General features: G+C 33.7%; 2 protein-coding genes across 2 annotated transcripts; both read right to left on the bottom strand.

Moving 5' to 3' along the window:
- Positions 1-3,368: 3,368 nt before the first annotated feature.
- LOC136800959 (glutamate-gated chloride channel alpha-like) lies at positions 3,369-6,050 on the bottom strand. Its single transcript, XM_067057571.1, has one exon. It carries the CDS (start codon positions 5,870-5,872, stop codon positions 4,349-4,351), a length of 1,524 nt encoding a protein of 507 aa, XP_066913672.1. The 5' UTR covers positions 5,873-6,050; the 3' UTR covers positions 3,369-4,348.
- A 4,641-nt stretch (positions 6,051-10,691) lies between these two features.
- LOC136800960 (membrane-associated progesterone receptor component 2-like) lies at positions 10,692-16,355 on the bottom strand. Its single transcript, XM_067057572.1, has 3 exons — positions 16,006-16,355; positions 13,854-13,972; positions 10,692-11,894 (listed from the first exon to the last, which is right to left on the bottom strand). Exons 1-3 carry the CDS (start codon positions 16,283-16,285, stop codon positions 11,742-11,744), a joined length of 552 nt encoding a protein of 183 aa, XP_066913673.1. The 5' UTR covers positions 16,286-16,355; the 3' UTR covers positions 10,692-11,741.
- Between the last annotated feature and the right edge of the window lie 6,564 nt (positions 16,356-22,919).

Below are 22,919 nucleotides of genomic sequence, written 5' to 3' on the forward strand. Positions count from 1 at the left end.
AATGACGTCGGAAAATGGTCCCTATTACGAAATCTGTCGAAAGTTTTTGGGAAAAGAAGTCAAAAAAAGAAAACTGACGACCTTCCTTCTCTCGCCTCCACATAACTTTATCTTTTAATGTAAATCGAAACTTTTCTTTTGAAAATCTGAAAGTTTTTCTTTAAAAAATTCTTTGATGACGTATTAGTGAAAAAAATATTGATGAGTAAGATTAAGCAAAGGGAAAGGGTGTGGCAATGACAGAGGATCTACCATTTTCATTCACTTTGAAGATTTTGTTTGGACCCTTGTACAAAAATAAGTAAATTAAAGCAACTGGTCAGAAAGTAGCTTAAATGAAAGGGGAGGGGGGAGGGTTTCAGTGAGTTGAATATTTTCAAGGGTAAAACTTACGATCTCTCAGACGCTCTGATTATCTAATATTTCGATATGGTGGATAAAGCTAAAGCTCTAAAGGAGCGGGCTAATTTCCAATTGAAAATTTTTCCGACCTTCAGAGCTTTAGCTTGTCGGATGAAAATTTCACCATCTAAGTGGGGTGCCAGATAAACGCTCTGGCCACTCTCTAATTTGAATCACCGGGGAATAGGAGGAGGAAGGCTCTCTTATTAAAAAGTTGTCAATACATCCCTCGTTGTTTCTGGATAACTTCTCCTCAACCTTGAACCCAGGACCAGATTCTCATATTTTAACAATTTTGATGACCATGAAAATTCTATACACCTTTTCAACTGTAGTCGCGCGGTCAGGCACGTACCACTTTAATATTTAATTTACCACCCTAAACTCGATCCAATCTTTTTTTACAATCTTTTTGTTCTTTAGGTGCGAAAAAAGACTGGGATGGTTTTAGGGTGGTAAAACGGACAAAAATTGCCCGCGCGGCAATTGGCGGCTACGGTCGAAAAGGTGTATTCCATATAAAGCAAATCATCATCTCCTAAAAGTTAGATTTAGGTCAAAACTTTAGCTTAAAACTAGAATTAGAAATCAAAATACGAAATCAAAAGTTGGAAAAGACTGTACATACATATTTCTAGTTGGACATATTATTTTCAATCTAAGTTTATCTCTTTTTTTCATTTTATATTCTTTCCGCAAAGGTGGCAACGTTTCGAATTTGGTAAATGCAATCATTATCATAATCATCTATATTTAAGCCAGCAAAAAGAAACTGTATTGTTTTTAGCTCAAACGTTTTATGAGAGTAATATTTCCCATTTCAGTTGCAAAGGGTGAAATTGCACCTTCCAGAGTATTTTTCTCGGACGGTGTTTTGTCATTTTTTCGGGGGATGGGGATGGGGCCCTACTAAGTTTGAGGCACTGGGGTGTGAAATTTTGACTTAAACACCACAAATTTCATAATTTTTTCCCTTTAAAAAATAATTTATCCTTTTAATTGTTGAACCATATTGCGAGGGGAGGTCATATCTCAAGAGGGTTATTTCAAAAACTAGTTCAAGAAACGGAAAAAACTTAATTAAAAATTCCGATTGACAAAATAAATTAGGTTCCAAATTTAAAATCTGGGGAGCCCAAAATTAAAAAAACTTGTTTTCCTCATAAATTTTAAAATATAATATTCTATTTTGAGATAATAAATAAGGGGGCGGGCAACTTAATATTTTCCTGAAAGGGGTTTCCCTACCTACTTGTATATGCAGTCGAATCTGGAGCCTCTGTTAGTCTAATTCGGAATTAATTCTAGTATCTAGATGTTTTAGGTTTCACGTATTTTATTTTCCTTATTGTATGTTAGAGAATATGTTAGAAAATACTCTGCAAGAAGCAATATAATGGCAATCTAGTTTACAACACGGTCATATTTCTATATAAGAACATCCAAGTTTTTTTAGTCTTCGGATGTTTTTAACTCTTTTGATTCTTAAGTCAAAAATGTTCTTATATTCACCATTTTGTGATCATTAAGTGCGATTTCCTTTAAAAGTTGACCGTTTACAGTCCGTGAAACCTTAAATTGTTCTGTTCTTAAAATGATCAACTCTTTCTTAAAGTCCTTATATAATTTCTTTTATAAAAAACGTGTAGTAAGCATGTTTCATGAAAGGACCACACTGGGAAGCTAACGATGACGAATACTCAGCAGCCTATGACGAATACACGAACAAGTCGAAAGTCATAAAAACACCTTTGATTTTAGCAGTTCCGTGTTTTCATAGTCAATTTTTGTCACTTTTTCGGCAAAAAAATCACAGCCGACGTTTTTTGAGTCATTCTTTATAGAGAAAACTCTCGCATTTCAAGAATGTCTGGGATCAATAAATATTAGAAAATAAAAAGTAAAAATGTTAAAAGATTGACACTTAAACTATACTAATGATGACAAACCACGCAAGGAATGTTTGGTTGAAACTCTCTAATTCGACGTACTATTATTCGATTATATTGAAAGCCACAGTAAATAAGATACTCTCATAAATAACACTCTACTATTCGATACACTCCCTCATTCGATAAAAATCTAATTTCCTAGAAATCCTGATTAGAAAGCGTCAACATGGAGTTTAAAATAGAGACAAAAATGCCAAAACTCCATTATATTTTAGCCTGGAGATCCATGCTATGATTTCTTATTCTATACTGTATACTGTTGGCGAAATATATAGCATGGTATGGGCTGAGAGTTTGAATTTCCCAGATCCTAATAACGGTTGAAAACATAGCCAATCAAATTTTAGTATTCTTTTACTGGTCACACTTTCTTAGAGAAAGCACAACTTCCGAAATTTGGGTTTTGTTTTAGTAAGTGAGGACAGTGCTAAATTTGAATTTCCCACTGTAAATTTTTTGAGGCAGATTTGTGCCTCGCAGGTCATACCCGTCCTGTATACATCAGATTATAAAAATACAGGACGGTTCTCCTGTCTAATTATATTCTAGAAAAGAAAAGTCGTTTATGAGTCCTATTTTGAACATTCTCAGCCAATCTTCTACCTACCATTCTATCTGTAATGTTTGAACAAAAGCATGTATAAATATATCCATGAATACATTTTGAAATCAGTTGAGGGAGATAAATTTGTAGGATGGGGAATCGTCCAGCGGAGTAGGGATAGATAATAATGGACGAAATTTACTGGGCCTCTAAATTCCAAACTTTCTAGACCTAGTCCTAGTCTGAAATAAAAATAGATGGCTGGTTACACGATTTTTTATAAGAACATCCAAATTTTTTTAAGCCTTCGAATGTTCTAAACTTTTTGAGTTTTAAGCCTAAAAATGTTCTTAACTTGTTCTTAACATTTTGGCCAGCGAAGCCTTATGTTCTTATATAGTTTGTTCTTATAAAAAAAATGTGTACATATTATCAAAATGGTGCTCATTTTGTTGTCTATTATTGTCTTTTTTATTACCATCAAAGCTTTTTGGTAGTCAATCTTTCTAGATATTATAAGTTTAATAATTTTATTTACAATTTTGTTTTTCCGTGCAATCCTAAAAATATTTTGAAATATTAGAATATTTTTTATACAAAAACAATGGAAATATTTACATTCAAAAAATGATTTGCTATGACTTTGTCTTTCTTTTATTTTTGCTCAATAATTTTCACGTGGAAATTGAAAATAATCTCTTTTTAAATCTTCGAAAACATAGAGTCTTATAGAAATCCCTCACGGACTGGAGTTTCAAATTTATCTTGATTTTAAGGTTTAAAGGATTGCGAAATTTAGTAAATAGTAGTTTGTCACTTCATAGTGGGAAGAAGTAGACAGATTAAAGATATACCAAAATGTTTCAAAGAAAGGGGAGAAAACGGGGGCCAAAAGTTTTAACTTTTTCTTTTTTCACACTTTCGTATTGCTGGTATCTGGAACTTTCAAAAGACTAATCACACCTCTCCTTTAAAATAACCACAAAGCTTGTGAAATGATTTTGAGGGTTTTCGTGATAGTTCCTGTTGCTTTCAGAATCGAAAATTCAGTGTGTACCAAAGAAAAACAGAACCGAATTCAAAGAATTCAATAATTTACAGCAAATATTTTGTCCTCTCAACTGGAAAGTCTTATCAAAATACTCCGCTATCCAAATCTTTCTGTAATTTAACGAACATTCAAGAGAGTCGACTGAACTCGGCTTTATTTTCTCAACAAACTTATTGAATTACCTTGCGTATTGATCATGAATGGTTTAAAGAATTTTACATGACATAAATTCTGTTCTACTATTTTCTGGACACACTGTACTTATTTTGTCACTTTAACATAGCCCCACAGGCCCTGTAAAATTGAAATCTTCAAAATTTTCGTATAATAAAACAGGGTTCTCTTAGGAACAGACATACGTTATTTAAAAAAAATATTAATTTGCGAAAATAAAATACTTTACGAGATAAACGCACCTCTGACACTACGAACCTGAAAAGTCTCATCAGAGTCGTCACTTTCAGAATCAGTACCAAAATCCTTTCGTAGACAAAGCGTAGGTGATGCCAGATAAGGCTCCGAATAATTATTGTTATGGTTTTGAAAAGGTAGCGCATCAAAAAATGAATAACATTTCCGTATAGCGCTATCTGCAGTCATTTCAAATTTCTTCCGAGGTAGCTGTCCGGAATGTGAAACAGATTGTCCGAGAACTTCTTCGTCTATCTGAGACTCGATGTCCGTACTTGTCAATCCATTATTAGTATTCCGGACAGGAAAATTAAGAATCTCAGATGCTCTCCATAGAGTCTTTATTATTGAGAATTCACCAATGAAACGTTCTCGGAAACGGCATCTTGATTTTTTGACTGCTCTTACAGACACAAGAACAAATCCACCTTGGAATAAAATATAAATGCATGTGGAGAGAAAAAGAAACACTTCATCATAGTACTCTTTCTCAGACGGCTCACTGACTTTTCCAACAACAGCGTTTTGCACGGAAACCAAAAATATAAACGCCACATTAAATAAAACGTATTTATCCATTAGAGTCAAATATGATACTTTTGGTAAAATAGACGAAACAAAATTCTTAAACGCAACAACGGTTAGAAGTAATGTTAAGCTCACGCTTAACCGTTTCCCCGTATCATTACGTTCGATAGCGAAGGAAGTGAACGCTAAAAAACTTATCATATTCACCATGGCTGCAATGTTCCAGAGGTAATAATTATATTTACGCCTGGCATGCACGTGGAATTGGAAGAGCGGCTCTTTGATTTCTTTACTAAAGGCGCCGCCGTCACTCGGCTCGACGACGTCACTTAGAATGTACGTTTGCAACTCCCATTGACCACCGTCGGCAAAATTTGCTAGCGCACTTGATATGTTATTTCCTATAGAAAGTTCTTGACGGAAACGTATTACGCGGTTACTCCAATACGACGATACGTGAATACGTAAGACTTGATCGTCAAACGGGAACGTCGTAATATCGAACGGGCATTTAAAACGTCCTTTGACGCGGTACGACCATTGTATCATTACGGTTCCTTTGACGTTATCGGTACATATGATACGTTTGTTGATGGAGCTCTTCATCTCGACGGCGTTCGGAAAATAAATTCGTGGATCCCACATCGATTCCCAAGACACATTTCCTTTATCGTCCACTTTACAGACATCCAATTTCTCTAACCAGTTAGCAGATAGTAAAAATTCACAAACTAACTCTTGCCGTAACGTGTTTATACTCTCGATACTGCAAATAAAAAGTCGTAAATCAATCGTAACAGGATCTGCGCGTCGTAAATATTTGCAGGTTTGCTCGAAAACATTTACAGAGTTTTGTTGTGTGATCTCAGCTTTTGAGCCTTGGAAATCATTGTCTTTCGAATGAATCATATTAGATTCCATCATTTTGGATGCGAGTTGATCTTCCCACTGTTCCGCGGCGCTACCGTTCTCAGTACGTGTCATAGCAGTTAAGCATCACTTTTTATCAGAATGTAAACGATATGTTTTTCTATCACTAGTATCTTATCTTTGCCGTATCTGAAATCAAGGAAAAATATAGAGAACAAATTTTTGTGAAAAGTCATTGAATTGCCAATGGATATATAGAAGCGAAACCAGCTTTCGACAGCATTTAATCTCAAAAAAAAATGAAGTATAGAAATATATAAAAAAGCTGGTTGATGACTATAAGACTATGAGTTCCGTCAAACAAAATCATAATAATAGATCAAGAGAAAAAAATAGAAGAATAAAAAAAGTCCTTAACTATAAGGAAATAAAAATATAGAGAAAATTGAAAGAAAGAAAAAGAAGAAGTTTTCAAGGAAGAAGTTGAGTTGGTGATGTGAGAAGAAAAGAAAGAAAAATGAAAACATATATAGAGGAAAATCGTTATAGTTTTAAAGACAATCAAATTTTTTTTGTTAAGCAGGTGTTTTGTTGTCAAGGTTTAACAACAATATTTTATTTACGATTTTTCTTTTCTTTGAAAATATAAAAGCCGAGTGATTGCAATTCAAAATCTATCAATGGTGCTTCAAAGTATCCAGTAAAGCCTCGTTAGTAGAATGCAATCCCTACAAGCCTGTGTGTTACTAATTAGGTTACAACCCTGGCGTCGGACGACCACTTTACCAAATAAGGACCTTTTTAAGACACAGAAAAGGAATGAAAAAATGATATTAGACTAAACAAAAAAAGTCGAAAAAATATAGTGAAAAAAGTGGAAAATTAAGAAAATCATGGAAAAATATAATGATCGAATTAATTCTAAACGTTGCAAAAGAGGGGTAGATAACAGAAAAGATGAGCACCTTCAATATAAACATAAAAAAGCGAGAAAGCAAATATTTTTTTCATTTTTTTTTCAAAATTTTTCTTTTGTTATTTTTTGCCCATCAATATATTTCAATCCTTCCTCCCTTTTTTATTTTTTTTATTGTTAGTTATAAAGAAAATTTCAGAATAATTTTCAATAAAAAAGCAACCTTTTTCACTAGTTCTTCATTTTTTGATTGTTAAAGTGACCGCCCTGTCATTCTTTACTTTTCATTTAGCAAAAAAAAAAATCCCTTAAATCATGCTGACAATTTGGCACCAAAATTATCAAAAAACTTAAAACAATGATAATTCGAAAGAGGAAAGACTAGCGGACTACAGGAACACCATAAATGACTTAACATACTTAAAAAAAAACACTTATAATTGCGTTAATGAATAGATTTCTCAACGAATTTAATAACCCTCCTAAAAAGTTCTTTACTGATTTAACTATAAATCATCTTGAACATCCACAGTTTGAGTCCTCCTTTTTTGAATCTCAAAAAAATAATATTTGAAATTAGTTTCTTTATAAAGATGAAGATTAAACTAAATAGTAAAATTTCGTACCGAGAAACTTAATTTCAAAACCGAAATTAAATGGATCCGAAACACCTTCGCAATGCAAAATATTTCAAATTGCTAAAGTATACTATAGATAGTATATTTGAATTTTTGAAGAAAAAATATATTTTTCTGCAGACGTTTTTAGCACTCTTCAACAAGGTTCAATTTTAATTGATTAATTTTTTAAAATATCAAAGATTATGAAGAGAGATTTCACTCGATATAAAAAAACCATAATAAAATCTAAACTGCTTCAAATATAAAAGTCTTCCATTCTAAAAAGGAATAGATTTTTCGACACGACCCCAAAAAATTTTTCAGTCTGTGGTTCTAGGAAAAATAAATCTCCCTTCAAGGAGTGTAGCTTTCTTTGATTTTATATAGCTTTACATGTGGTCTGGAAAATTAATTCCTTGTTTTTGTAGCCATAGGAACAAAATATAACGGATTGAAGTCTATGATAAGCTTGAGAACAGCAAGTGGTCAAAATATAAGGTTTATGAGAGGATCTTAAAGGTTGGAAAAGAGTATCCTCATTGAAAAATTAGTTTAAAAAATAGTCAAATAGTTTGTTTGTAAGATATGAAAGAGTAGAATAAAAAATCCAACAATTTTTTCATCAGATAAAAAAAAACTATTGAAAAGATTGGTACCATGGCATTCTAAGTTATCATAAAATTTAGAACGCCATGGTTAGTACAATTCCCATGAAGCTTTTTATTATGTCAGTCGTTTTACACACACCTTAGCTGAAATCTCCTCGACTTCCTGAAATTTGAAAGTTTAATTTACAGACTTACCCTAAAAACCATGCTTGAAAGATGGCCTTATCATGAGAAGATAATTTTCAATTGATTTGACAAAATCAACATTCATAAAAAGCTCGTCAAAGTACACTCTAACGATAGATTACGTAATGAGGGTAATATTGCCTTAATCTCTTAAAAATTACCGAAGGTGTACCGCCTTAAAACGTTACATTTAGAATCGTTTTATGATTATTATACTGAAACTAGAAAGCAAATGGTTTCAAAGAATTAAAGATTCTCTCAGAGGAGTTGCAATGTCTGGCGAAAAGTCGTGGGTCAACGTGAAAAAAGAATAATAAAAAAAAAAAAAAATTCTTTCTAAAATATTCTAATATATTTGTACGATAAAAAAATCATTTTTTCACAATAAGAATACTTATTCATGCGTTTGATACTTAGGTTTTCTAGACCAACCATCATGAGTTTGAACATTCATTTATAGCTATTTAACCACAACCAAGACACATATCTTGCCCTCAACATATTATTGCTATAAAACACTAATTTCATCCTAAATTCATACCTTTGACGTTTTATAATATTCGTCCCTTCAGGAAGTGGAGCTTATCTACAGAAATGTAAATATTTTAAGGCCAGAGGCGTGAATTTGGGGGCGAAAAATATTACATAATTCAACAGTGACTTTTTGGTGCAAGAGAAGCAAATTATACTTTTTAACTAACCACTCAATTTCATCTAGTAAATTTTTGATAAAGATTTAAGATAGCGTGGGAAAAGAGTGAGCGACTTAGCTAAGAAAGCGTAGGGAAAAGTGAAAAGACTTTATCGCAACCATCGCCCCCGATAAGTCGCAAAATGAAAACATTGGAACTGTGTGGTTTAAAATAAGAACAGAAGGGAAGAAATATGCAAACCTGAAAAACAGTGTCAAAAGTCCCTTTTTTCTACAAGGTCAACTTGTTAATGAAAATCATCTTCCATTTCAATGTTTCTCAGAAGTTCTATGTGTCTACAGTTTAATCAGATCTACAAAACGATATCTAAAAAACACTACAATGGTGGTTTTGGTTAGATATACTTAATGTTAATCTGAAGAAAATCCAATTCCTACGGGAGATCTTTTAACCGCAAGATTTCATTTTGAGCTATTCTTGTAGTAGGCCTAAGATCGAGGAAGAATTAAGAAAAGAAAAATAGAAAGAGAGAGGGATCAAGAATTTTTCCTACTAAATATAACTTGTATTTTGTTAAAAAAAGATTATCGTAGTGTCGGAGAATGAAAGTTTCAAGAAGATGAAATATTTTCCATGGGTTTTCTTCAGGGATTTTCAGATATTCACTTTGAAATTGCTCTTTCCGCTGATATTTTCATAATAGATCTTTTTAATGCGATATTATTTTCCATCATTTACTTCAGCTTCAAACTATAATATTTTCCCAATATTATTTTCCGCGTTTTGTTACATTAACCCTTTAAGTGCCACGGTCATTTTTTTCTAAGTTTTTTAAAGAAAATCACTAGTTCAAACTTTAAAGGCTTATATCTCTGGATCTAGAAGGAGTTAGAAGCTGCGCGGATCTGCCTGAATGATAGAAAGGTGCCTAATTATAAAACTTCAAACTAATTCGCTGGAAGACAGAACCGAGTAAAGCAGGGCCAAATTTGACTAAAAAGTTGACTAAAAATGGTCAAAAAATGGTCAAAATCTTAAAAAAGTGAATTTTTGTCAAATTTTTGCATTTTTTTTACTTTTTGGCTTAAAATCTCGCTTGAAAGACTCATTTTTGATTTTTTTTTATGAAACCCAATCCAATTCCCACCAGTTAGACCAAGTATGAGGATTTCTAACTCAAACTGGGCATTACAGGAGGACTTCGCCCTTCTACATAGCCCATGTCTGATATATACGACATTGGCACTTAAAGGGTTAAAACAAATATTTTCTTCACTTTTTGACGTTTCTTTTGCAAAAGAGAAATATTGAGAAAACTTCTAGAGTAAAAATTATTGGTAGTAACTAATTTGTAGACCTTACAGCCCTGAATAACCTACCTTCGCCAACCTCAAAATTGAACCGAAATATAGAGGCCAGATAATGGCGAAAACTATGATTTTCAGAGGCCTGTAATACTATTAAACGTTATTTTTATAAGAACAAACTATATAAGAACATAAGGCCAAAATTTTAAGAACATGTTAAGAGCATTTTAAGGCTTCGTGGACTCATAAGAACATGCTAAGAACATTTTTAGGCTTAAAACTCAACAAGTTAAGAACATCCGAAGGCTTCAAAATTTTTGGATGTTCTTATAAAAAAACGTGTATTATAAAAAGAATTCAGGGTACTTTTTTCAAACACATTGCTTTTGATCAAAATTTTCAATATTTTAGTAAACGCGAAATTTTCATTTTTGCTTGATTGTGTGATAAATTACTTCTGAAACATTAATTTTTTGAGATTTGAAATAAAAATTGCAATTTTTTTGTTGGGGTAAATAAGATCAATTTTTTTAATCGTCCATGTCTTAGTTTCAACCACTCTGCCTTTAATGGAATAGTTTGGTGGGATAAAAAAAGGTTTTAGAAAACAATTTGAAATAGAAATATTCAGTTTTTTTTGTTTGAAACATGTAATTTTTATTAATTTTTTAAATAACTAAGAAATCTTACAACCTAAAATAAATGTAATCGATTAACTAAAAAATAAAGTGAAGATTTTTCATCAGGCTCGGAGAAATTCAAATGAAAATCAAGAAAAGTTTCTCCGGAACGTTGTTACTTTCTTTATATAAAAAGATTGATAAATTTTTTTTTCGCATTTTCTAGTTTTATCATATTATAATCCTTCCCATATCAAGCCCAAAGCAACCTTTCTGCCAGTTAATTCTCATCCCTTTCACAAATTAAGCTATTAAAAGAGAGCTTAAATATCGATGAATATTGCGACGACGAGCATGTCTCCTCTAGCCTTCGTCCACGCTATGGGACTTTAAGCCTACCTTATTTTCCACCATTAGCCCGTGGAAAAGTGCCGTTGTGTGAAGGAAAGCTAGAGGAAACAGGTTCTTGCAAAACATCTATCGATACTTAACCTTGCTGTTCTCGTGAAAAGAATAAATCAAGCTAAGAATACGTTTGTGAGATTCAAAGCTTTTGAGAAAAGGAACTAAATTTGTGAAAAAGAACACAGAGCCAAGCTGGTACACGACGTTGTTTCAACGTTCATCTAACGTTATAAGCATATTGTGAACGTAAAATGAACGCTGAAACAACGTTATGTTCCAGCTAGGAAACCAATCAACCATTATCTCCTTCACCATTATTACCAACACACAATTTTGTCAGACTTTCAATAAAATCATTGTCATTCATTTTGATAATAATTCATTAAAAAATATCGTTGAACATTTGGGTAATTTGAACCCGAAGTTTGTAGTTGAACTATTAGAACCGATTGACCATCTTCAATCAAGCCATCGCTGGAATCAATGTTCCTTTTAAATAAGGATAAAAATCTCTCTGACCTTATAAACAAGAGACCAGTTCTCTATAAAGTTCTATAAAAAAATCTCTTACTGAATGTTGGAATTGGAAATCATAAATTGTAACGTTCCGTAAAGTTGATTCATTTTCATTTTCGATTTTCGCATATTCCTTATATTCGCATGTTCGTTCAGTCTTCTTTTTTGTTTGGTGTACCACCTCTGCTTTCGTCCTCCGATTCTTCTGCTTTATAATTGCAATGTTTCTCACCTGGTTTCAAAAGGCGCCCGATGTGAACGTATTTCTCTTGGAATTGCATCTCCCATTCGAGAACTGAGTCCATCTGAAAGTTAAAAAAAGGATCGAACTCTCATATTTAATTCATATTCGTATTTCTCTAATTTAATTTTCAAGGGACCGCGATTTTCTCGAATGAGAGCAGGGTTTGAATATCGGGAGGAGTTTATTACCTTATCGGGGAAAACTTCGTCGGGGAAAAGTGACGAAATTTTGGACAACTGACGAAAATTTTCCCCGGCCTTAATGCATTTACCAACTACCAGCAAGTGACGAATTTTTCCCCGACGAAAATTTTCACCGACGAAAATTTTCCCCGACGAAGTTTTCCCCGATAAGGTATAAGGTTTCCATTGTTTTCATTCGAATTACAGAAATATTGGGAATGAACAGTAGAACAGTTTCAAGCTATAGAGAGAGATTTCGTCAAAATACTTTTCCCGATAGTGAAAGCGCCATTAAGTAAGAGGACATCAATTTATTTTCGAAACCCTTAGTCGATATACTAACGCAATGTTTTTTAAATGGATAAGTATTACCTCAAAGACTATCTCATAAAACAAATAATCAGAAATGCTAGAAAGGAGGAGGGAGGGGCGTTTATTCGAGGGGGCGTTTATTAAATTATTTACAACCAAGGCCAGTTTAATAGTGTGAATTGGAACCTTATTTTATCTTCTCATTATTTTTAGATTCAAATTTATTAGAGCTGCAGAAACCGGTCAAAATCAATTTGAATATCATACTGCCTTACCGCAACCTGTTTCAAATAGGGGATGCGTTTATTTGAGAGCGTTCTTTGACGAAGGGCGGAAGGGCGTTTTTTTGAGGGAGATGTTTAAAAGAAGAAGGGCGTTTATTCGGTAAAAACACACCATCCTGAAAAATTATTTTTCAAAATTGAAAGAGAAGTAATCATTGCACATCGTCGAAGACAAAATGTGGAAATTGACGGGTCCAAAAAAATCAGTTTAAAAGTTTTTAATTTCACAACAACTAAAGACCATAAGAAGAAGATTCTCTATTTCGAAATATTGCTTAAAGATAATACCAGTGAAGATTTTTTTCTTGATCATTTCAAAATGGATTAAGCAATTTAATGTCATAATATACAAGCTGATTGAGGAGTCTGAAAATACGACACGTCATTTTTAAGAATGAACATTTATATAGCATGGGAAGAAGATAGAGTGATCCTCTCCTCTTAAGAAAAGCTTATCTGATTACAACAAAATATTACAATATCCAATAAGATATCACATTAAAATCCAAAAAAAGAAGAAGGAAAAATGAAAAAATTTAGACGTGACTAGACAAATGGTCGTTTAAAACTTCAAACATGTGCCAATTTATCTTCAACGAAAGATGGTGTCTGTTTTAAGAAACTATATTGCTTTAAGAGAAAATTATTACGTAAACCACGTACCAATTTCAAAATGTTATTTCTCGTAAACATACCTAAAACCACTCCAGTCAAAAGCTGTAAATTGCTTTACTGTCCTTATTAAAACGACACCGCGGTATATTTTAGGTCATAGTATGAACCATATTTCCCTTTATTCCGGGGGAGTGAAGATTCTAAGGGTTAGTTTTCTCTGGTCTCTTTGAGATATTCTTTTCTAAAATTCGGCCTCGAATATAGATAATCAAGAAGAGGCTTTAAAGTTTGTCTTGTGGAACCCAACACGAAGCGAGATCAAAAAGAGGAAAGGGCAACATTCATTGACACGTTAAGTGACACTGGCTAGAGATGGATAGAGATAGCTGAAAAATAATAGTTCATGGGCCCGGGGTTGCGCCCACCTAGGCTGTCCGGGACGAGATGGAGTTTTTACAAGCTCTTTTTTGATTTGGTTGGTCGTTAACCAGCAATAATTCAATTTTGTTACTTAAAGAATGCGTCATTTTTATTACTTCCAATGACCAATTATTACAAAAACCCTATCTCATCTGGGCTTTCCGACTCTAGCACTCCCTAACCTTCGCAAATATTCAAAACATTCACCTGCATTGAGTTGAGGTCTGACAGATCGTCGTAACCATCTTTGAACGTGGATGCATCAATAGAGAATGTACCAAGACCACGACTTGCGTCTCGACCAGCGAATACGTGATAGGGCCCATCTGAAGAATAAAAAAACAGGATGATATGTTATTTACTAAAGACGAGTGAAACAAGTGGATCTTGGCGGGGAGAGAGTTATTGGACAGCAATTCTGTTAATGCTTGTGGATATCCTAGTGCCATTATCCCGGTCCAATATTCGACAGAATTGTCAAATCAAGGTCAAACACTTTTGCCCATTTCAATCGAAAGTACATTTTTAACAAATACATCACTACACTTCTTCTTATAACAAACAGTAGACATTCTTAATTCGACGTTCTTCATTATTCGATGATATTTTTTTTTTTTTTTTTTTTTTTTTCTATAGTATATGAAACACGAACAAATAGTACAAAACGAAGGGTTCCTAACCTCCCGCAAAAGGACCACCAGATCATACCGCCAGGAGGAAGGAACCCAAACTAAGCTAACAATAAATTAATAAATCAATTGATAAATGCATGGAAAAAAAAAAAACTTACTACAGAGGATAAATACTAACAAAAAATAAAAAACAAAAACAAAAAGAGCTTGGAGAGCAGTTAGAGTAAAAGACTAAAATAACAGTCCCCCAAAACGGCTTGTATCACGGATAAATTTTATTGTTATACTCAATATATCGTGATTTTGGACAATGCTAAAATTGGGGTCGCCATAAAGAAGTATTCTACACAATGTTTTGGGATTAAATGGAAACAAGGTTATGTCAAGTTGAAGAAGGCTGTCAAACATCACAAGTCTGTCATTAGAGTAATCAGAGCAATGCATCAAAAAATGCTGTGTTGTTTCTACTGAATTTTGTCGACAGTTGCAGAAGGGGTCAACTGTGTCTGCAAAATTATGCCTGAACTTATGCTCACGAAGATGACTGAAACCAACCCTTAATCGGTTAAGGAGAACAACACCATCGTTGTCACTAGCTCTGAAAATTGAGTTAGCACTGGGTCTGAGAAATCGGAGAATTGCTTGCTTGAAAGACTTAATAGTGGGAAGATTTCGTATATGATCTCCGAGGTTATTCCATTCATTTATGCAAAAAGGAAAGAAAGAGGCACGATAACGCTCGGTTCTACAGAAAGGTGCCTCGAGTGGTGGTTTTATCCTTCGCCCTGCATTGCACATCAAAACCATTCAGGATGTTATGTGTTATGGATAACAGCTGAGACACACAAGAGTCACCCTTGCGGAAACCAGACTGGGAATTTGTGAAAAGATTGTTGTTTTCGAAATAGGTGTAGACGGAGTCAAAGATGCATTTTTCAAAGATTTTTCCAAAAATAGGCAGAAGAGACACTGGTCTATAATTTTTTACCACGCTCTTGTCCCCTTTGTTTTTGTACACAGGAACAACATTTGCTCTTTTCCAGTTTGATGGAAAAATGCAAAAATCTAAAGAATATTGATAGATCTTCATAAGAGGTTTAACCAAGGATTCATCACAGATTTTAATCATCTGTATGGAGATGTCATCCCAACCATGCGCTTTGTTAGTCGTAAGTGCGCGAATGAGGGCTAAGATTTTGGCTTCATCAAGAGCGATATTGTTTATTCTAAGATTAGTTACATATTTTTGTTGCGGTAAAACACTATCAGTGTCTATGAGAGAGCACTGATTAGCAAAGAACTGATTAAATATATTTGTTTTTGTAGCGACGTCAGCAATAAGATTATTGCTGGAATCTCGAACAAGTGGAATCCTTGGCGACTTCCTCCTATGAAGAAATTGATTTAAAATAGACCAGTATTTCTTTGAACCTAAGTTTGGGTCATTAAGGTTATTTGCTAAGCGGGAAAAATAAGAATCTTTAGCATCCCTGACAGCCCTTCTACACCTAGATTGATGTTCTTGAAGGATCATTCGATAATATGAAAAGTTACCACCGACAAGAAACTGTCATAAACCACGCTCTACTATTCGATACACTCCCTTATTCGATGAAAGTCCAATTCCTATTAAAAAATCGAATTACAGAGCGTTGCATTTTGGAAACAATTACAATATAGGAAAATTGCCTTCGCAGTGTTAGCACTTTTTTGGAAGATGTAGCTACCTGGTCCATAATTATTGTGTCCTCTGCTGACATCAAATACTTTTCCATTGACGGCAATAAGAATTCTTGGATCATCAACACCATTGTATGGTTTTAATTCTTCCAAAGTGAAATCTCTTTTTTCCATGTCTGGTAACGTCTGGCGGGTCTCTTCCTCGACTTCATCTTCGCGACGTCGGCGCACCATAAAGGCACGGATTGCGATGACTGTTAAACATAGTAAGACCACTTGGACAGGTGGTGTAAGGTAATTTGAAAAAGCTGAGAATAATGAACTCATCTTGACAGCATTTGTGAATGTGATTTTCTTTGATATCCGAATTTATCTATCTAATTATTTTTTTCTGAGAAAGAAAGAAAGAGAAAAAGAATTAGTGAAAAAGATCCTATTTTTATGCTTTTGTGCTGTTTCATGGTAGCGTTGTAACTAAAATATAAATCCTACATTTTCTCAAACATTGTTTTCGAGCTTTAAAAAAGAGTAAGGCAAGGAGTGAAGCCCCGACGTCAGTATTTGATGAGTCTTTAAAACTGCATTTCTTTGATTCCACTCGCCCCTTTCCTACCAAAATAGCCTATCGAATAGCCACAATATGCAACACAAATTTCATACATCAGAGCAATACTCAGAAAACATTTCTAGAAAAAATATTAGAGGTAAAGCTGTCTTTAAAAATTTAAAAACTTAAAGGTACGGTAGAGAATAAAGGTATTAAAATGCGTCTCGACAAACATTTTATATTTACATCTGAAGACTCGATAACGTAGGGTTTCCCCATTAATAAACACTAAAGCGAGTGATCTTATTTCATAAAACAAACATAGCAACATGTTATATCGAGTTTTTCATGTCACTTCAGTCTTTTCTTAACTTATTTTATAAGTTCTTATCATTTTTTATAATTAAACTCAGCAGAATCCAGCCATTCTAGCTCCGTTCTTAAAATGTTCAGTATTGTTGAGCCCTAGTGTTCTTTCCAAATTGTTCTGATAAAAAAAGAGGCATACAATTCCATACGTAAAGTAAAGCATCTTCACATCAAAAATAAGCCTATCAGCTTCAAGATAAAATCTCGGACATAAGGCTTTGGGACACAAGAAGTTTCTTTCGCGTTTGTGCAATGCAACATGCTCCATCCCACCAACACAAGAAAAAAGTGCATGTCCCATGGTTTCTTTTTTTTTGTTTCATGGGACAAAAAGTGAGGGGAATACCCAAAAGAAACGCTGATTTTGTCCCATTCAGATTGGTGGAATGGAGCATGTTGCATTGCACCAACGCGAAAAGAACTTCTCGTGTCCCCAACCCTTTAGTGTATTATCTTTCAACATAATTTCAAACAACTCCAAATCTTTCTTTCATCTCTAAAGCTTTTCCCATTTTGAAACAACAGCATTTCTTTCTAAAAAATCTTCATCATAACCAAAATCAAAACTCATGACATTAAAGTTATACCGTAGTTATATACCGTGTTATATGTTTCTTTTGAAACTCCTAAAGTAGTGGCTTTTGTATTTATTTTATGGAGCTTGTGTTTTTCAATAGGAAAGGTCATGCCAATGTTTATAGACGGACACTCTAAGCTTCACCACTGTACTTTTATGAATAACAACTTAACTTACAATTTTTAACCATAAAATTAACCAAAACTGAAAAATCAAATAACGCCACAAGTTCTTTCTTTTGTCTATCTATAGGACATGTTCATAAAAAAGGCAAGTTTTTGAGGTTTTTGTGACATTTTATACCAATGTTACTTAATTAGCCATTAAATGGTGCTTTGTATGACTGGTGGTTAGGTTAAAATACTTATCTTAACTAATTTTGTAACAAAAGTCGATATTGTCAAATAGATCTTCATCTAGCTTAAATTGAACTTTGCCAGAGTTCGGCGGATGGTGTAACATTGACAAATTCAAAATGCCAAAAAAAACACTTTTATTAATAATTTTATTTCTATTAACTTTCTATTTCTACACGCCATCGTGGATGTTTTAATTTTGTAAACAAAACTTTGTGATTTCTCAAAAATCCTGCTTACCTCTAACTTTTGAGCTTAAAAAGCCAGCAGAGCGTGAATGAATGTAACATATTTCTTTTTCTTGTGAAAAAAAAGGTTGAAATTTCATAATATCTTTGTCTTTATACCTAAGATCCTTAAAAATGACTTTTTCCAAGAAAGAATTAAATAACTTTTTGTACTTTTCTTTTGGATAAGCGAGACAAAGTAAATAAATAGCGATGTTCTCTTGTGGTTTCAAAAATGTATAATAGCATAGGTGTTGGAAGAAGCGCTCACCTGGCTAAAACCCATTTTTTGTTGCTAGGTCATCTGCCATTCTGAATTTTAAGTGATGGCCACCAAACTTTTCCTGGAAATTCATTTTATGATAAGATCTAATAAGATTACTTTTAAAACTCATCCTGTGGTTTTAGGAGGCCTAGATATCCTGAGATCACATTTTTTGTCGATTCCACACGATTACCCCTGTTTTTCGCGGTCCCTAAAAACAGAGAATAAAACACATAGTGTGGAAGGGGGTTCCAGGTCCCCCCAAAAAATGAGGTCCCACAACTACTTAAAACTCCCACCTAAAATCAATGACCCTAAGTCCCAGCCCTTTAGGTAGAAAAATTCAAAATCTGAAAAAGAATGGTGCACAAGGTGTCACAAAATCAGAAGCAAAGAAACCTCAGGCTATGCAGGGCAAGGACACCAGGCCTTGAGACTGAGACTAGTTCAGCCCGCATACCCACGGTAAATAATGAAAGATTTTTAAAATGCTAAAACACTCGAAGTCCCAGCAGAAAAATTAAGTCCCCCCCTAAACCTATTTCTCCCTCTATAATCCGAAAAATTACTAAGTCCCACCTAAACTTCGGAAACCAGAATCAACAAACCCCCCTAGCAGCTAGCATTTGACATGATATATGAATAAACTTCTCTAAAATTGATATTTCTAGTAAACTTTTCGTTTAAACTAAAATCCACAATCTATTTCAGTGGGATGCTACTGTGACTAAGAGGTCACGCATAAATCAATTTTAGGTAAGAAAAACGACAATTGACGTTTTAAAAGGAAAACTGCCTTCATCGCGCTCGTTTATATTTCAAAAATAACGATAATATTTTTTATAAACTTGTTTACGAAATTCCAGTAATTTTTAATTATCTCTGTAGTATATAGCGGCAGAAAAATTGGCCATCTGCAAAAATTCAAGGGCCATATAGGCAGGCTGCATCATTTGAAAATTTCAGGCGTGTGGTCAAACAAAGATAAGACATAAACATCAGACTGTTTGCTTTGGTTTTCAAAACAGACGAAGCGATCAAAAAGAAAAATGGCGAAAAGTGCAGTAACATTTGGCATTGAATGAAAGGTCAATATTTCTGGATTTGATAAAAACGCCAACAAACAACCTTTAACATTTTATCAACAGGCCGTTTATTTTGGTTTCAAGAATTGCATGAGTCTGGACTTAAATTGACAACATATTATCAAGAAATATCGAAAGTAGTAACATTAAGAAATTTTTGCGCTTCACAGCTCAAAATTTGGGAGTTTTAAGGAATTAAATTTTGCCGTTTTATAAGAATTTTTTATCTAAAATATATATGGCCTATTTTGCCCTAAAAGGACCGAACTTAGGGGTGAATTTTTAATCCTGAGAATATTCATGTTTCGCGGAATTGCCAAAAAACTGCCAGTTAGACCTTTTTGCCTCTCCATTTGCCATCTTGAATTGTATGCAAAAATACAGGAACAAAGAAGCCCTGGTTGGATTTAGTTGGAAAATATGCAAAACATATGCGAGTTTACACAAAGATTAAAAAGACAGCGAAGCATCTTATAAAGAAATATTATAATAAAAAAGACGGAATTTCTTAATCCAAAAAGAAATATTTACAGAACAACAAAAGCCTTTTAGAAATTTGTTCTTAAAGACATAACATATTCTGTTTATAATTTAACATTTAATTTGATCATTTGGCGGTTCTTTTCCCAGGAGAATAATTTACCGTCAGCCGAATAAGGATTATTTTTGTACCTTCACTGGTGATTTTTCAGCTTGAGTTTATGTCTAATGTTATGGTTTTTTGAAGTGCTTGTTCTAAGAGATGAGCAAATTTAATTATTTTTAGTTTTCAAGAGAAGCAAATTTATCTTTCTTCTACGAAATTACACTTTAATATAATGCCAATTATGCATGTAAGTTTTATATTAATACTTTCTTTTTGCATAGGTTTTTGCATATTTTCAATGCAATCTCACCACAGCAATTTGGCCACCATAATTTTTGCATACAATTCAATATGCAAATACAATTTTATCAATTCGCCCAATGCAATTACACAGGGTTATTATCTTTCATCTTCTACCCATTGTATTTGCAAACGGTAGCAGCCCAAAAATGTGTGTATGCAGCAGGGTCAGGCTCGGGAATTGCAAACCTGACCAGGGGGGGGGGGTCAGTAGTAAAATCTCAGACATGTATGAGTAGTAAAAGGATTTTTACGAATTTTTACATACCACCACCCAGACTCTTGGAAGAGGTATTTTACTACCCTGGTAGTAAAAGTTTTTGGGACAATTTGTCATGGAGACCACCTATTTTTTGGTTGCTTTTCGGACTGATTTTACAAAAAAAGCTAAAAAATGATTATTTCTGTGACACATTTTTCACTTAGTGCAAAAATTAATGTTTTGCCCTTAGAATTAAAGTCTTTTTTATATTGACAAAGAATTTTGATAATTATTTTTTATTTGCAGTAAACAACTTTCCAACAGAAAATCTTTTCAAATTATAAAAATTTTCCGATTTTTTCAGAAAAGTCATCCAAAAAATTAAAAGAATTACAAAAATAGCTAAAATTTGCTAATTTTACCAGTTTTAACTACCCAGGTAGTAAAATTTTTTCCACATTTAACACATAGATACCACCCATTTTAGTATTTAACTACCCTGGCTAGTAAAATTTTTTTCTTTGATTTTTCGTCACACCACCACTGTAGTAAACGTCATTATGTCTTAGATTTTACTACCGACTCCCCCTGAACTGACTATACCTATACTACACAGACTTTTCCAGGAGAGAGCTTTTTTTGAAAAAAGGGAAAACAGATCCGATTTTCCAGGAAAGACCTTTTCCTTAAAACTAAGCTGATGACGTCATCAGAGAGAAACATATCAATATTTCTAGGAGATGACATAATAAATTGGGAAATAGATATATGTTTCCAAAAAGATGATATTGCATTGGAAACAGATTGAACTTTCTGGAGGAAAACAGATATCAATCACAAAAAGCAAGGGAAACAGATGGAAATCTCTAGGAGGAGAAGGAAACATACTATTCCTTATAAGCTTGCGGGAGAACACATCAAAATTTTAATTCTGAAAATTGTGAAAACAGACCAAATTTTCTAGGGAAGATACTTTGAGATTAAAAATTTAGGTTTTGAGGAGAAACAGATCTTCATTTCTAGGAATAAGATTTTTGAAACTTTGGCCAACAGATCAAATTTTCCAGGAAGGCTATGCCTCGGGGAACAGATGTTTGAAAAAAGGTCCTGCTTGCTGGATGCTTTCGACTACATGCAGACCAAATGTTAAGTCATTAACTGACACAAACCGAACAAGATATTATTGAAAAAAGTATACCGTAGAATCGTCTAATATCGACATGCATTTTGTCTCAACATAGCTGTACGTAGACTCTTCGTCGAAATAAAAAATCAAACATTATAAACAAATACATACCAAAGTTACCGATCAATCACTAAATTGTACTCTCCCTATCACGTCACAAATTGTTGATATATATAAGAAACGTGAAGTGATTTTTTTCGAAAAGAAAACTTTAATGATGTAGTCATCACTAAAAAACTAATTAGCGCTTTCATTCAACAAAGATATCCAAATAAAACTTTTTTAGAACGTGTTAAAAATCACTTATTTAATACTTTCCGGAGAGAAAAATAGTCCTTTTTTAGCTGCTCCTGAAAACTCCAGAAGTTTCCGGAGCACCGGGCCGGGTCCTGCCTTCACTTCAGCCAGTATAGACTTAAACTCGTATATCAAGATTACAGGATTTCGAGTACGGGCTGATTTTACTTTCGTTTTGAGTGGTTTCATTTTCAATTTCAAGCCAACATCTTAGCAACGGGGTGCTCGCCCATAGTTACAGGGGTTTGTGCAAAAAACTAACAGTCAGGATTAACCGTCTAAATAGGAACAAATTTTTCGATTTCACAAATACTCTTATTTGGGATATAGGTACTTATCTAGCAGTGTAGACCTAACTCTTCACACAAAAATTACGGGAAACGCATGTTTGGACTTTGTACCCTATGCTGCACTCAAGCACTTAAGCCAAAGTTTGCAAAAAAAAACGCCACATAGAAGATCTTTCAAATTCAGTATGTGAATAGAGCATTAAAAAATACAACTTTTCTATTTTTCCTTTTTTTTGCAAAAGTTCTAGGAATGAAAATAAAGGGATAATGATAATTGAATACTATCCATTGATGATAGCGGCACTATCGTAAAGCTAGAAGCGCTTCGCGTACTCTTCGCTTGAGAAAATGATTGACAGATTGAAGTTTTTCACCCGCGCAGGAGTTCGCGGAGAGTTCTCGGCTCAATCCTTAGACCGCGCTAAAAATGATAGACTGAGCTGTGATAGATCATTTCGATGGAAGTTGTTGGAATGTTTACAAGGCTCTTGACAGAAAATCGTTTGTTTTATTGTCAATGATGACAGTGCGGTTATTAATTTTGTTAGATCTGACAAATTGATGTTTGTAAGTGCACTTTATAGTTTTGATTCCCATTGAAGAATCATATTCTGGTTTTCATGTTATTAGATGCTGGTTTAGAGCTTTAGGTCTACACTGTCTAGGCATATCTT

The sequence above is a fragment of the Clytia hemisphaerica genome, unplaced genomic scaffold, assembly GCF_902728285.1.
Source record: "Clytia hemisphaerica strain Z4C2 unplaced genomic scaffold, Clytia hemisphaerica genome assembly, whole genome shotgun sequence".
Taxonomy (NCBI): domain Eukaryota; kingdom Metazoa; phylum Cnidaria; class Hydrozoa; order Leptothecata; family Clytiidae; genus Clytia; species Clytia hemisphaerica.